Source organism: Amblyraja radiata, chromosome 5 (genome assembly GCF_010909765.2).
Source record: "Amblyraja radiata isolate CabotCenter1 chromosome 5, sAmbRad1.1.pri, whole genome shotgun sequence".
In the NCBI taxonomy this organism is placed as follows: Eukaryota; Metazoa; Chordata; class Chondrichthyes; order Rajiformes; family Rajidae; genus Amblyraja; species Amblyraja radiata.
In genome coordinates this window covers 111217892-111235056 of record NC_045960.1, presented here as the reverse complement: position 1 = coordinate 111235056, position 17165 = coordinate 111217892, and the positions used below count along the sequence as shown (strand labels likewise).

At 47.5% G+C, this 17165-nt stretch overlaps 1 protein-coding gene across 1 annotated transcript in view; it reads left to right on the top strand.

Annotated features, from left to right (window-relative positions):
* The window catches only part of slc22a16 (solute carrier family 22 member 16), a 57960-nt gene extending 43253 nt beyond the window's left edge, over positions 1-14707 (top strand). Inside the window, exons 5-8 of the mRNA XM_033021986.1 lie at positions 7254-7381; positions 11187-11296; positions 12481-12580; positions 14152-14707. Of these exons, the coding sequence (XP_032877877.1) occupies positions 7254-7381; positions 11187-11296; positions 12481-12580; positions 14152-14412 (599 nt within the window). The 3' untranslated portion in view covers positions 14413-14707. The remainder of the gene's footprint in view (positions 1-7253; positions 7382-11186; positions 11297-12480; positions 12581-14151) is intronic.
* The last annotated feature ends 2458 nt before the right edge of the window (positions 14708-17165 follow it).

Here is a 17165-nt window from a genome sequence, read left to right as displayed (position 1 = left end):
CAATTGCTTCAAGTTCCACACCCTCTTATTTTATTCATGCAATCATTGTGTCGTTCAGAAAATACTGGAAATCTGCTCCATTTGAGACGTGAAGAATGCCCATGTCTTGGTAACTTGCCTCATCTACACTAGTCCCACCTGCCCATGGTTGACCCATATCCCTCTGAACCTGTCCTATCCATGTACTTGTCCAAGTGTGTTTTAAATGTTGTTATAGTGGTTCAGTTTAGTTTATTGTCACGTGTACCGAGGTACAGTGAAAAGCTTTTGTTGCGTGCTATCCAGTCAGCGGAAAGACAATACATGATTACAATCGAGCAGTCCACAGTGTACAGGTACATGATAAGGGAATAACGTTTAGTGCAAGGTAAAGCCAGCAAAGTCCGATCAAGGATAGTCCAAGGGTCACCAAAGAGTAGATAATAGTTCAGGATCGTTCTCTAGTTGTGGTAGGATGATTCAGTTGCCTGATAACAGCTGGGAAGAAACTGCCCTGAATCTGGAGGTGTGAGTTTTCACACTTCTGTACCTCTTGCCTGATGGGAGAGGGGAGAAGAGGGAGTGGCCAGGGTGCGACTCGTCCTTGATGATGCTGCTGGCCTTGCCGAGATGGTGAATGGAAGGGAGGTTGGTCTGTGTGATGTTCTGGGCTGCGTCCACAATTCGCCGCAATTTCTTGCGGTCTTGGATGGAGCTGTTCCCAAACCAAGCTGTAACGCATCCTGATAACTCCCTGCCTCAACTACTTCCTCTGGCAGCTCGTTCCGCACTGTGTGGAGAATTGTTTTCTTCAGAAGTCTTTACAATTGCATTTAAGCATTCCAGCTGTCTTTCACTCTGAGGAAGGGTCCCGATCCGAAACGTCACCCATCCGTGTCCTCCACAGATGCTGCCTGATCTGCTGAGTTCCTCCAGCACTTTGTGTTCTATGCACAATTATGAGGGGCATAGATAGGGTAAATAGTCAGAACCTTTATCACAGTGTGGAAGGCTGCGTACTCTCCCCTCTCCTCTACTCTCTCTACACCAACGACTGCACCTCCACAGACACCTCTGTCAAGCTTCTCAAGTTTGTGGACGACACAACCCTGATTGGACTGATCTAGGATGGGGAGGAATCGGCCCACAGACAGGAAGTGTCACAGCTGGCGTCCTGGTGCCGTAGCAACAACCTAGAGCTCAACGCTCTTAAGACAGTGGAATTGAGTGTAGACTTTAGGAGAGCTCCCCCTCCCCCCACCCCACTCACCATCAACAACACCACAGTCACATCTCTGGAGTCTTTTAAGTTCCTGGGAGCCATCATCTCCAAGGGCCAGACTGACTCCTGGGATGTCAGGACTTTCATATGAAGAAAGACTGGATAGACTCGGCTTGTACTCGCTAGAATTTAGAAGATTGAGGGGGGGATCTTATAGAAACCTACAAAATTCTTAAGGGGTTGGACAGGCTAGATGCAGGAAGATTATTCCCGATGTTGGGGAAGTCCAGAACAAGGGGTCACAGTTTAAGGATAAGGGGGAAATCTTTTAGGACCGAGATGAGGAAAACATTTTTCACACAGAGAGAGGTGAATCTCTGGAATTCTCTGCCACAGAAGGTAGTTGAGGCCAGTTCATTGGCTATATTTAAGAGGGAGTTAGATGTGGCCCTTGTGGCTAAAGGGATCAGGGGGTATGGAGAGAAGGCAGCTACAGGATACCGAGTTGGATGATCAGCCATGATCACATTGAATGACGGTGCAGGCTCGAAGGGCCGAATGGCCTACTCCTGCACCTATTTTCTATGTTTCTATGTTTCTATGACCTTAAGTGGGGGGCTACCATCGACTCCACAGTCAAAAAGGCGCAACAGAGGATGTACTTCCTACGGCAGCTGAGGAAGCACAATCTGCCACAGGTAATGATGGTCCAATTCTACACGGCCATCGTAGAGTCTGTTCTCACCTTCTCCATCATGGTCTGGTTTGGCTCAGCCACCAAGCACGACACCTGGAGGCTGCAGTGAATTGTCCGATCAGCAGAGAAGTTTATTGGCTGCAACCTTCCCTCCATTGATGAACTGTACACTGCAAGGGCCAGGAAGCGAGCGGGCAAGATCATCTCTGACCCCTCTCACCCTGGCCACAAACTCTTTGGATCACTTCCCTCTGGAAGGCGACTCCGGACTGTCAAAGCTGCCACAGCCAGACATAAAAACAGTTTTTATCCACGAGTAGTTGCTCTACTCAACAGCCAAAAATCTGTAGCCTACCTTTGATCTGGTATTTTGTTGGTTCACATGCTTGATCAATGGTGTTTTATCATTAATGTTTTATTATTATTAATGTTTAGTGTTTTCTGAGTCATTCGTAACTGTCACTGTATGTCAAGTTGTTACTTATGGGCGGAGCACCAAGGCTAATTCCTTGTATGTGAATACTTGGCCAATAAACTTACTTACTTAAATGTTCATTGTAAGGTGAGAGGGGAAAAGTTTAAAGGAGATGTGCGGGGCAAGTTTTTCACACAGTGGGTGGTGGGTGCCTGGAACGCGCTGCCAGGGGTGGTGGTGGAGGCAGATATGATAGTGGTGTTTAAGAGGCTTTCAGATAGGTACGTAAGCAGGGAATAGAGGGATATGGATCACATACAGGCAGCTGAGCTCAGTATAACTTGGCATCATGTAAGGCACAAACATTGTGGGCCGAAGGGCCTGTGATGTTCTATGATACATCTATCAGTTTTGGTCTCCTAATCTGAGGAAAGACATTCTTGCCATAGAGGGAGTACAGAGAAGGTTCACCAGACTGATTCCTGGGATGGCAGGACTTTCATATGAAGAAAGACTGGATAGACTCAGCTTGTACTCGCTGGAATTTAGAAGATTGAGGGGGGATCTTATAGAAACGTACAAAATTCTTAAGGGGTTGGACAGGCTAGATGCAGGAAGATTGTTCCCGATGTTGTGGAAGTCTAGAACAAGGGGTCGCAGTTTAAGGATAAGGGGGAAATCTTTTAGGACCGAGATGAGAATTTTCTTTTTTCACACAGAGAGTGGTGAATCTGTGGAACTCTCTGCCACAGAGGGTAGTTGAGGTCAGTTCATTGGCTATATTTAAGAGGGGAGTTAGAGGTGGCCCTTGTGGCTAAAGGGATCAGGGGGTATGGAGAGAAGGCAGGTACAGGATACTGAGTTGGATGATCAGCCATGATCATATTGAATGGCGAATGGTGCAGGCTCGAAGGGCGAATGGCCTACTCCTGCACCTATTGTCTATGTTTCTATGTTTCTATGATCTGTGCTTCCATAGTCCACCAGGTACTGGGGTAAATCTGCAAGTCAGTCAGCATCTGTGGAGAACAGGGATAAGTGATAAGTGTTCCCACAGAGATGCTCCCCCTTCCGTTACTCCATCACTTTGTGTCTTTTTGTGTAAACCAGCACCTGCAGTTCCTCGCCCATCAGTGTGTGGTGGAGAACGTTGGGGGGTGGTGGGGAACTAGGTAACCATGCTTTTTAAAAACAGACTTAGTTTATCGTTCTGAGTAACTTTGGACTGGCAGCATGAGGGCGTCACGGTGGCGCAGCGGGTAGAGTCGCTGCCTCACAGCGCCAGAGACACGGGTTCGATCCTGACTACGGGTGCTGTCTGTCCGGAGTTTGTACCTTCTCCCCGTGACCTGCGTGGGTTTTCCCCGGCTGCTCCGGTTTCCTCCCACACTCCCAAACTAGGCTTGTATTCACTGGAGTTTAGAAGGATGAGGGGGAGGTCTTATAGAAACATGTAAAATTATAAAAGGACTGGACAAGCTAGATGCAGGAAAAATGTTCCCAATGTTGGGCGAGTCCAGAACCAGGGGCCACGGTCTTAGAATAAAGGGGAGGCCATTTAACACTGAGGTGAGAAAAAACTTTTTCTCCCAGAGAGTTGTGAATTTGTGGAATTCCCTGCCACAGAGGGCAGTGGAGGCCAAGTCACTGGATGGATTTAAGAGAGAGTTAGATAGAGCTCTAGGGGCTAGTGGAGTCAAGGGATATGGGGAGAAGGCAGGCACGGGTTATTGATTGGGGACGATCAGCCATGATCGCAATGAATGGCGGTGCTGGCTCGAAGGGCCGAATGGCCTCCTCCTGTACCTATTTTCTATGTTTCTTTGACTTACAGGTTCGTAAAGGGCGTGTCCCACTTGGGTGTCATTTGCACGTCACGCAGATGGCGCGCGAAGATTTTGTACATCCCAAAATCTTGGGGCGCAGCACGCGACCACGCGTCACCATGCGCGCGTAATGCGCACCAAGCGCAGCGTGCGTCGTGACGTGTAAATCACGCGCAAATGACGCCCAAGTGGGACAGGCCCTTAAGTTAATTGGCTTTGGTAAGATTGTAAATTATCCCAAGTGTGTAGAACAGAATTATTGTACGAGGTGATCGCTGGCCAGCATGAGCTAGGTGGGCCGAAGGGCCTGTTTCCGCACTAATAACTCGTTCAGTTTAGTTGAGAACTGTGTAGTTGAGTTTAGTTTATTGTCACGTGTACCGAGGTACAGTGAAAAGCTTTTGTTGCGTGCTAACCACCCCGCGGAAAAACAATACATGATTACAATCGAGCCGTTTACAGTGTATAGATACAGGATAAAGGAATAACGTTTTAGTGCATGGTAAAGCCAGTGAAGTTTAATTAAGGATAGTCTGAGATAGATAGTAGTTCAGCATTGCTCTCTGGCATCTTCTTCTTATCATGTCCATCTTGTTACAAATGTTGACATCGCTGTCAGTGTCCGTCCTGCAACCTTCCGCCGATAACCAGTGGCAGCCGTACACTCTGGAGTTTAGAAGGATGAGAGGGTATCTTATTGAAACATATAAGATTATTAAGGGTTTGGACACGCTAGAGGCAGGAAACATGTTCCCGATGTTGGGGGAGTCCAGAACCAGGGGCCACAGATTAAGAATAAAGGGTCGGCCATTTAGAACGGAGACGAGGAAACACTTTTTCACCCAGAGTGTTGTGAGTCTGTGGAATTCTCTGCCTCAGAGGGCGGTGGAGGCCGGTTCTCTGAATACTTTCAAGAGAGAGCTAGATAAGACTTTTAAAGATAGCGGAGTCAGGGGATATGGGGAGAAGGCAGGAACGGGGTACTGATTGGGGATGATCAGCCATGATCCCATTGGTGGGTGGGTGGCGCCACTCACGTCGCAGCGGCCTCTGCAGTCTGTCTGTCTTTTTTTTATTTTTGTCTCGTTTAATGTAGTTATAGTGGGGATTTTTTTAACTGAGTATGTGTGTGGGGGGCGGGGGGGGGGGGGGGGCGGGGGGTGGTGGGGGAAACATTTAAATCTTTTCCCTGTACGGGGAACTCGACCTTCCAGAGATTCACCACTCTCTGTGTGAAAAAAGTTCTTCTCATCTCGGTTTTAAAGGATTTCCCCCTTATCCTTAAGCTGTGACCCCTTGTCCTGGACTTCCCCAACATCCGGAGCAATCTTCCTGCATCTAGCCTGTCCAACCCCTTAAGAATTTTGTAAGTTTCTATAAGATCCCCTCTCAATCTCCTAAATTCTAGAGAGTATAAACCAAGTCTATCCAGTCTTTCTTCATAAGACAGTCCTGACATCCCAGGAATCAGTCTGGTGAACCTTCTCTGCACTCCCTCTATGGCAATAATGTCCTTCCTCAGATTTGGAGACCAAAACTGTACGCAATACTCCAGGTGTGGTCTCACCAAGACCCTGTACAACTGCAGTAGAACCTCCCTGCTCCTATACTCAAATCCTTTTGCTATGAAAGCTAACATACCATTCGCTTTCTTCACTGCCTGCTGCACCTGCATGCCCACTTTCAATGACTGGTGTACCATGACACCCAGGTCTCGCTGCATCTCCCCTTTTCCTAGTCGGCCACCATTTAGATAATAGTCTGCTTTCCTATTTTTGCCACCAAAGTGGATAACCTCACATTTATCCACATTATACTGCATCTGCCAAACATTTGCCCACTCACCCAGCCTATCCAAGTCACCTTACAGTCTCCTAGCATCCTCCTCACAGCTAACACTGCCTCCCAGCTTAGTGTCATCCGCAAACTTGGAGATATTGCCTTCAATTCCCTCATCCAGATCATTAATATATATTGTAAATAGCTGGGGTCCCAGCATTGAGCCTTGCGGTACCCCACTAGTCACTGCCTGCCATTGTGAAAAGGATCCGTTTACTCCTACTCTTTGCTTCCTGTTTGCCAGCCAGTTCTCTATCCACATCAATACTGAACCCCCAATGCCGTGTGCTTTAAGTTTGTATACTAATCTCTTATGTGGGACCTTGTCGAAAGCCTTCTGGAAGTCCAGATACTTCTGGAAATCCAGATACTTTCTCTGTCGGGTCTCCGTTGTCGTTGGGGCCAAGCACCGTGGAGCGGCCTCCAACCGGAAGGAGCCTGCGGACCTACTTACCATCATGGAGCTGGCCGAGTTCGGAGCGGGAGGAGCGGTGGTGGCGAGCCGCTGTGACCCGACCCCGGAAGATCAGAGGTTCCAGCCGCAGGTCTGGTGGACAGTAACACCGGGAGCCCGCGGGTCCCTGGTGGGAGACCCCTTTTCGGGGCTTCTGCAACGGCGACTTCTCCCGCCCGAGTTGCGGGGTTGAAAAGTACCTGGAGCCTTACATCGCCCGGCGCGGCTTTAAATGGCCGCGGGACTTGCTAGCGCACGCCGGGGGCTCCAACACCAAGACCCGGAGCGTGGCCTTGCATCACCCGGCGCGGCTTTAACGGCCGTGGGACACTTACCATCGCCCGCCGGGGGCTTTGACTCTGACATCGGGAGGAGAATGAGGAGAGCAGGGGAGAGATAAGACTTTGTCTTCCATCACAGCGAGGAGGAGATTCACTGTGATGGATGTTTGTGTAAATTGTGTTGTGTCTTGGTTCTTTTTCTTGTGTGTATGACTGCAGAAACCAAATTTTGTTTGAACCTCAAGAGGTTCAAATGACAACAAATAAATTGTATTGTATTGTATTGTATTGAATGGCGGTGCTGGCTCGAAGGGCCGAATGGCTTACTCCTGCACTTATTGTCTATTGTCTATTATCACTTGTCGCAGTAGATGACGGTGGTAGCAGAATTAGCTCGGGATACGTCCAGTGTCCAGCCCTGCGACGTGGGTGCTGCTGCTATGTGGCGGCTCTCTCACGGTGGTGGGATGACTTGGTGGGTGGGTGGGCTATGCGTTTCCGTGTATTAACCACCATTTTGAAACGTTGTCTCATTGCCAGGCGCTGTGGAGATCCCATCGTACATCATCGCTTGCATTGTGATGGAGAGACTGGGAAGAAGGAACACACTGGCTCCATCCCTCTTCCTGACTGGCATCGCCTGTATCCTCAGCATGATCATCCCACAGGTGACATTCCGATCCTTCATCCTCATCCAAATCCAAAACGTTATTCCCTTTACCATGTATCTGTACACTGTGAATGGCTGGATTGTAATCATGTATTGTCTTTCCGCTGACTGGTTAGCACGCAACAAAAGCTTTTCACTGTACCTCGGCACTCGTGACAATAAACTAGACTTAACTAAATATTACAAAGATCATATTTAAGAAAGAACTGCAGATGCTGGACAAATCGAAGGTAGACACAAAATGCTGGAGAAACTCAGCGGGTGAGGCAGCATCTACGGATCGAAGGAATAGGTAACGTTCCGGGTCAAGACCTTTCTTCAGGCTGATGTGGGGGGGAGGGGGGGGAGGGCGGGAAGAAGAAAGTAAGAGGCGGAGACAGTGGGCTGTGGGAGAGCTGGGAAGGGGAGGGGAAGGAAGGAGAAAGCAAGGACTACCTGAAACTGGACAAGTCAATGTTCATACCGCTGGGGTGTAAACTACCCAAGCGTAATATGAGGTGCTGCTCCTCCAATTTGCGGTGGGACTCACTCTGTACACAGAGGAGGCCCAGGACAGGAAGGTCGGATTTGACGTCCACTCTATCTAGATATCCACTCGAGATGACTTCCTACGCCCTGCAGCTTCTGTATTTCCTTAAGATGCAGCCAGATATTCTTTTACATTGATTTCAAACCAACAACGATGCACTTTGGAAATAAGCCCTGATGAATCAGCAAATCTATTCAATTCCAGTTATTTAAGAAATTAAGTTACATTTAATAGTCCGATGAGTTTCTGACATTTTTTAAATGAGATGAGGTCGTAGAAAGCATTTTATGGGGATGCATCACGGCTCGGTTTGGGAACAGCTCCATCCAACACCGCAAGAAATTGCAGCGAATTGTGGACACAGCCCAGACCATCGCACAAACCAACCTCCCTTCCATTGACTCCATCTACACCTCACGCTGCCTCGGCAAGGCCAGCAGCATCATCAAGGACCAGTCGCACCCCCTGGCCACTCCCTCTTCTCTCCTCTCCCATCAGCAAAGAGGTACAGAAGTGTGAAAACGCACACCTCCAGATTCAGGGATAGTTTCTTCCCAGCTGCTATCAGGCAACTGAATCATCCCACCACAACCAGAGAGCGGTCCTGAACGACTATCTACCTCATTGGAGACCCTCGGACTAACTTTGATCGTACTTTACTGACTTTATCTTGCACTAAACATTATACCCTTATCATGTATCTGTACACTGTGGACGGCTCGATTGTAATCATGTATTGCATTCCGCTGACTGGATAGCACGCAACAAAAGCTTTTCACTGTACCTCGGTACACGTGACTATAAACTAAACTCAACTGAACTGTACTAAAATCGGTGGGCCGAAGTTTCTGCACTGTATATTTAAGCTGAACTAAACTAAACTAAACTAAATCCACTCTATCTAGAGGACTGCAATGCCCTGCGTTCTATAGTTCCTTATGATGTAGCCAGATATTCCTTCATGGCCCTGTCCCACGGTACGAGTTCATTCCAAGAGCTCTCCCGTGTTTAAAAAAATCAAACTCGTGGTAAGCACGGAGAATGAACGTAGCGGGTACGTCGGAGCTCGGGGACGTCTCTTAGCGGCTCGTAACGCTAATGGCAGGTACTCGGGAAGACTCGCTAACAGCAGGTAAGCACGGGGAGACTCGTGAAGATTTTTCAACTTGTTGAAAAATGTCCACGAGAGCCCCGAGTACCGACGAGTGGCCATTACCGTAAATCTCCGAGTTCGAATCAGGGCAAGCTCAGGAGGAGAGCTCTTGGAATGAACTCGTACCGTGGGACAGGGCTTTCACATTAACTGCACACTTTGTAAACAAGCCTCATGAATGCAAACATAGAAACATAGAAACATAGAAAATAGGTGCAGGAGGAGGCCATTCGGCCCTTCGAGCCAGCACCGCCATTCATTGTGATCATGGCTGATCGTCCCCTATCAATAACCCGTGCCTGCCTTCTCCCCATATCCCTTGACTCCACTAGCCCCTAGAGCTCTATCTCACTCTCTCTGAAATCCATCCAGTGACTTGGCCTCCACTGCCCTCCGTGGCAGGGAATTCCATAAATTCACAACTCTCTGGGTGAAAAAGTTTTTTCTCACCTCAGTCTTAAATGACCTCCCCTTTATTCTAAGACTGAGGCCCCTGGTTCTGGACTCACCCAACATTGGGAACATTTTTCTTCAATCTAGCTTATCCAGTCCTTTTATAATTTTATATGTTTCTATAAGATATCCCCTCATCCTTCTAAATGCAATATCAGTAAATATATTACATTCCTGCTATTTAAGAAATGAATTCAATTCAATTCAATGAACTTTATTTATCCGTTAGGAACTGCATTTTGTGCAGAACATCAGTGTGTGTACAGTTCATGTACCCAGCAACACAACACAATACACCACACACATCACATACCAGCAGTACAACAGTGGTCAGTAGGTAAAACTTGCAAAGCACAATACATGAAGAATAGGCAATAAAAACATTAAAAGAATGTTAAAAATGTATAAATTAATAAATAGAAACATAGAAACATAGAAAATAGGTGCAGGAGTAGGCTATACGGCCCTTCGAGCCTGCACCATTCGCCATTCAATATGATCATGGCTGATCATCCAACTCAGTATCCTGTACCTGCCTTCTCTCCATACCCCTTGATCCCCTTAGCCACAAGGGCCACATCTAACTCCCTCTTAAATATAGCCAATGAACTGGCCTCAACTACCTACAATAAATTGAATTGTATTGTATTGTATTGTATTCTGTGGCAGAGAGTTCCAGAGATTCACCACTCTCTGCGTGAAAAATGTTTTTCTCATCTCGGTTCTAAAGGATTTCCCCTCTATCCTTAAGCTGTGACCCCTTGTCCTGGACTTCCCCAACATTGGGAACAATCTTCCTGCATCTAGCCTGTCCAATCCCTTAAGAATTTTGTAAGTTTCTATAAGATCCCCCCTCAATCTTCTAAATTCTAGCGAGTACAAGCCAAGTCTATCCAGTCTTTCTTGATATGAAAGTCCTGACATCCCAGGAATCAGTCTGGTGAACCTTCTCTGCACTCCCTCTATGGCAAGAATGTCTTTCCTCAGATTTGGAGACCAAAACTGTACGCAATACTCCAGGTGTGGTCTCACCAAGACCCTGTACAACTGCAGTAAAACCTCCCTGCTCCTATATTCAAATCCTTTTGCTATGAATGCTAACATACCATTCGCTTTCTTCATTGCCTGCTGCACCTGCATGCCTACTTTCAATGACTGGTGTACCATGACACCCAGGTCTCGTTGCATCGCCCCTTTTCCTAATCGGCCACCATTTAGATAAGTAGATCAACTATTCATGAGTCTAATGGATGTGGGCACGACATGGCTCTCTTAAAGCCCTGTCGCACTGTACGAGTTCGTTCAAAGACATTACATTACATGTTGAAAAATCTTTACGAGTCTTCCCGAGCTTACCGCATTTCCCGAGTACCTGCCGTTAGCGTTACGAGCCGCTAAGGGACGTCCCCGAGCTCCGACGTACCCGCTACATTCATTCTCCGTGCTTACCACGAGTTTGATTTTTTTTAAACTCGGGAGAGCTCTTGAAACGAACTCGCATCGTGGGACAGGGCCATGAGTCCTGAATGTGAGCGACCAGTATCTCTGGCCTGATTAGGTTACTGGCCTGAGTAAATGAAGTCGTATGAGTTTCTGATATTTTGTACGTGAGGTGGGGAAGCTGCCAATGTGTGAGGTTGGAATAAATGCTATTTTCGTTAATCCCAGGACATAGAGGTGCTGACCATCACAGTCAGTATGATTGGGAAGTTTGCAATCGCAGTTGCGTTTGGACTAATATACCTCTACACCGCTGAACTCTATCCAACGATAATACGGTAGGCGACACCATGCGTGACGTGGAAACATGAGTGATAACTTAGTTTAGTTTAGAGAATCAGAGCGGCTGAGAGAATGGAGCGGCTGGGCTTGTACACTCTGGAGTTTAGAAGGATGAGAGGATATCTCATTGAAACATATGAGATTGTTAAGGGTTTGGACACACTAGAGGCAGGAAACATGTTCCTGATGTTGGGGGGGAGTCCAGAACCACAGTTTAAGAATAAGGGGTAAGCCATTTAGAACGGAGACGAGGAAACACTTTTTGCAGCGTAGGTTCACCAGGCTAATTATTTTTGGATGGCAGGACTGTCATATGATGAAAGAATGGATCGACTGGGCTTGTATTCACTGGAATTTGGAAGGATGAAACATATAAGATTATTAAGGGATTGGCCAGGCTAGATGCAGGAAAAAGGTTCCCGATGTTGGGGGAGTCCAGAACCAGGGGTCACAGTTTAAGAATAAGTGGTAGGCCATTTAGAAACATAGAAACATAGAAAATAGGTGCAGGAATAGGCCATTCGGCCCTTCGAGCCTGCACCGCCATTCAATACGATCATGGCTGATCACCCAACTCAGTATCCTGTACCTGCCTTCTCTCCATACCTCCTGATCCCTTTGGCCACAAGGGCCACATCTAACTCCCTCTTAAATATAGCCAATGAACTGGCCTCAACTACCTTCTGTGGCAGAGAATTCCACAGATTCACCACTCTGTGTGAAAAATGATTTTCTCAACTCGGTCCTAAAAGACTTCCCCCTTATCCTTAAACTGTGGCCCCTTGTTCTGGACTTCCCCAACATCGGGAACAATCTTCCTGCATCTAGCCTGTCCAACCCCTTAGGACTGAGATGAGGAAAAACCTTTTTAACCCAGAGAGTTGTGAACCTGTGGAATTCTCTGCCACAGAAGGCAGTGGAGGTCGATTCACTGGATGTTTTCAAGAAAGGGTTAGATTTAGCTCTTAGGGCTAACGGAATCAAGCGATATGGTGAGAAGGCAGGAACGGGGTACTGATTGAGGATGATCAGCCATGATCACATTGAATGGCGGTGCAGGCTCGAAGGGCCGAATGGCCTACTCCTGCACCTATTGTCTATGTTTCTATGCTTTTACTGAATGTTGTTCCAGTTATTAATTGTGGATGTGAGCCATGATGGTCAAAATGTTTCTCCGCAGTTCGTTGGCTGTTGGCAGTGGGAGCATGATGGCCCGCGTTGGAAGTACAGTGGCTCCATTCTGCGTTCTCCTTTCGTCTGTGTGGATTTTTCTACCACAGGTAAACGAACCTTATTTTCAATGGCTGTTTGGTACTCTAATCTCATGTGTACCTGGGCAGGCAGTGGGCAGGTGCTGTAGACCTGCACGGGAAGGTAGACACTCCCGCTCCCACGAGTCTCGGGCAGATGGGGCACGTCAACCTGGGAAGGCGGTCCATCTAGGAGAGGGAAAACTCCGATTTAAAACCTCCACTGCCTTGTGGCCATATCCAGTCATGGAAAAGGCTCCAGGAGTAAACCTCAAGAAAATCCGGAGTCGGAGCCCCTAAGGCAGTTTGTCGTTGTCTACAACCTCGCTCTGGCAGCTCCTGCGACGGCGCTGGTGCCAAACTGTAACGGCCCTGCTGTTCCTTTGGATCGATCAGCGACGTGGAAAGGGGGGGACGTGCTGCATGGGCAACAGCCTGTCCTCCATATGACATCGATCGCCCAGGCTTGCATCCATCCCACCAGGATGCATCACCCATGGTCAGTCATTACCGAGAGGGGCCTACTACTACTACTACTACTACCTGGGTACTTAGTTTCAGTTTCAGTTTTGAGATACAGCGCAGAAACAGGCCCTTCGGCCCACCGAGTCCGCGCCGACCAGCCATCCCCACACACCAACACTATCCTGCACGCACCAGGAACAATAGATAATAGACAATAAGTGCAGGAGTAGGCCATTCGGCCCTTCGAGCCAGCACCGCCATTCAATGTGATCATGGCTGATCATCCCCAATCAGTACCCCGTTCCTGCCTTCTCCCCATATCCTCTGACTACGCTATTATTAAGAGCTCTATCTAGCTCTCTCTTGAAAGCATCCAGAGAACCTGCCTCCACCGTCATCTGAGGCAGAGAATTCCACAGACTCACCACTCTCTGTGAGAAAAAATGTTTCCTCGTCTCCGTTCTAAATGGGACAATTTACATTTATACCATACAGGAATGGCCTACTCCTGCACCTATTGTCTATTGTCTATTGACCACGCGGTATCACTTTATGATTAGAACCATACATCTGTCCCTACTCTTAAAAGGTGGATTACAAACATGTCTGAGATGCTACATCTTGAAAATATTAGACTTGTCTTGGCAGAAAAACCAGAGCATTTTCCGAAGACATGGACACCATTCATTGATTTATTACAAGGATAGTCTGGTACAACACAACTTTGGAGTGAAATCTAATTACGGGTTGGGCGATGGGTGGGGAGGGATGCGAGGCAGGTATATCATCACTTTTTTCTTTCTTTCTTTCTCTTTATATTTTCTATTCCTTCCTTGTTTCTTTTACCTACTCCCTCTTTGCCTACACCACTTTGGTAGTCTAGGGGTTCTATCCTTGCACATTCCACTTTTTCTCTCTCTTGTTTATCTCCTTTGTTTTCTCTCAACTAGAGCTAAAAATTAAAATTGAAGCTGTATTATGTCACATGCCGCTGGTTATATTTTTGTACACTTGCTTCTAATAAATTAAAAAAAAAAAAATATTTAAAAAAACTCGATAAAGATGCCAACTGAAGGAAGCGTGACAGGGGGCTAGAGTCTAACGCTGATGTGTACACTGTGTCCCTCCACTCACAGCTGATCGTGGGCATCATGGCTTTCTTGACCGGCCTCCTGACCCTGTTGCTGCCGGAGACGCTGGGCCGGCCCCTGACCCAGACCTTCGAGGAGGCGGAGGAACTCCAGAGGAAACTGAAGCAGGAGAAAGAGGCCTTGAAGCGCGGCGCGACCAACTCTGCCTCGGTCACGGTGAGGCTGGAGAAGCCAGACTTCACGCCCGACGGTGGGGACAAGCTAAAGGAAGAGCAGAATCTAATCGAACACTTAACAAGGTTGTAGACCACATTGGGCCTTGAAACGTACGGGTCGAAGCTCGGGGGTTAAAATCTCAATCATTCACTAACGTCTTAAATCTGTGAATTTGATAACTATACAACATGGAAGGATGTAAAGTAGACCCTAAGGTAATTTTTTTGTAGTTTATACCTTCTTCAGGTAATGGAGGTCTGGGATTCGTCTATGAGAAAGCAAGAGAATAATTTCATAAGAATTATAATGTGTGTCGATTGACAGCAATTGAAATTTAACTGCACAATGAATATTGACTGATGATTTCAGTCCATCTCATAGCCTACAATAGGCTGCGTTTTATATTCCTTACCGACTATCTCTGCTGGTAAACAGCTCGACATTGTTGGTTCAATGGATGTCTAAATGGGCCTGTCTCACTGCCTAATCGTTTAAGAAGGAACTGCAGATGCTGGAAAATCGAAGGTAGACAGAAGTGCTGGAGAAACTCAGCGGGTCTTTCTATCCTGGGCCTCCTCCGTGGCCAGAGTGAGCACCACCGGAAATTGGAGGAGCAGCACCTCATATTCCGCTTGGGCAGTCTGCACCCTAGCGGCATAAACATTGAATTCTCCAATTTCCGGTAGCCCTTGCTGTCTCCTCCCCTTCTCAGCTATCCCTCAGCCCTCTGGCTCCTCCTCTTCCTTTCTCCTTTCTTCTCTCCACCCTCCCACCCTACATCAGACTAAAGAAGGGTTTCAGCCCGAAACGTTGCCTATTTCCTCCGCTCCATGGATGCTGCTGCACCCGCTGAGTTTCTCCAGCATTTTTGTCTACCACTGCCTAATCCGCCAGTTCTGGCGAGTTTGCCCTCGACTCATACTCCCAGCATAGTCGACACGAGGTCCTACACGCTCGAGAGTGGTCCTCGCATACTCGAGGCCTCAGCTAGGTCGTGCCGTATTTTTCAACATGCTGAAAAATGCCCGCGAGTAAAAAATGGTCGCCATGGAAAGAAATCGATGCTTTTTTACTCGTAGGTTTAGTCGAAGTAGGTCGTAGTAGGTCGGCATCTTAGTCGTAGGTAATCGAGGGTAGTCGAAGCTAGTCAAAACTAGTCTTCAACATAGTCGTAGGAGATGGAAGGAGGTCTTCTACATAGTCGAAGGAGGTCTTCTACATGACATTTTTTTTCAAACTCTCCTAAACTCTTCTAAACTCGCCAATTAGGTCGCCGTAGTGGGACAGCCCCTTTTGGCGGCTCTTTAGGCGACTGCCAGGGACTAGTTTTAACGAACTTGGCGACAACCTACCACAGCACCTTCGGCAACCTACGACAACTAACGGCAGCAAAAATTGTCGCCACCGTTGCCGAAAATGTTGAAAATTATTTCGGCAATCGCCTGTAGTCGTCCAAAAATACACCTAAGTGGGACAGGCCCATAATAAAACAGAGTCGCAGATATGTTTACGATCTTCAATAACTTTATGCAGCACGAGTGGAGGAGAGATCTGTTTTGGGGAAAGGAATGCAGATTTACAAGTTAAAAATGTTGTTTTAACGGCTGTACAAATCATAAGTCAGGAGTGGTGATGTCTATACTGCTGACCAACTAAGTATTATTCCGTTCTAGAGTTTTATAGAAACATAGAAACATAGAAAATAGGTGCAGGAGGAGGCCATTCGGCCCTCCGAGCCAGCACCGCCATTCATTGTGATCATGGCTGATCGTTCCCTATCAATAACCCGTGCCTGCCTTCTCCCCATATCCCTTGACTCCACCAGCCCCTAGAGCTCTATCTAACTCTCTCTTAAATCCATCCAGTGACTTGGTCTCCACTGCCCTCTGTGGCAGGGAATTCCACAAATTCACAACTCTCTGGGTGAAAACGTTTTTTCTCACCTCAGTTTATAATGGCCTCCCCTTTATTCTAAGACTGTGGCCCCTGGTTCTGGACTCGCCCAACATTGGGAACATTTTTCCTGCATCTAGCTTGTCCAGTCCTTTTATAATTTTATATGTTTCTATAAGATCCCCCTCATCCTTCTAAACTCCAGTGAATACAAGATTTATTGCGTTCACATCAGTTACTAATGCAAAGCATCTATAAGAAACACTGGAGAGAAATATCCCAGTTCTAAATACATGTTTAGTTTAGTTTAGAGATACAGCGCGGAAACAGGCCCTTCGGCCCACCGAGTCGGCACCAACCAGTGATCCCCGCACACTTACACTAGCCTACACACACTAGGGACAATTTACACTTATACCAAGCCAATTAATCTACAAACCTGTACGTCTTTGGTCTGTGGCAGGAAACCGGAGCACCCAGAGAAAACCCACGCAGGTCACGGGGAGAAGGTAGAAACTCCGTATAGACAGTGCCCGTAGTCAGGATGGAACCCGGGTCTCTGGCGCTGTGAGGCAGCAACTCTATCGCTGCGCCAATGTGCTGACATTGTTTCACCTATCCATGTTCTCCACAGATGCTGCCTGACCCGCTGAGTTACTCCAGCACTCGGTGAAACGTCACCTATCCATGTTCTCCACAGATGCTGCCTGACCCGCTGAGTTACTCCAGCACTCGGTGAAACGTCACCTATCCATGTTCTCCACAGATGCTGCCTGACCCACTGAGGTACTCCAGCACTCGGTGAAAGGTCACCTATCCATGTTGAATGGCGGTGCTGGCTCGAAGGGCAGCATTTCGTGTCTATCTACTGTGACTCTGTTTTGTGGCCTTTTAATATTTATCCTACCGGTTTAGCTTCGAGATACAGCGTGGAAACAGGCCCTTCGGCC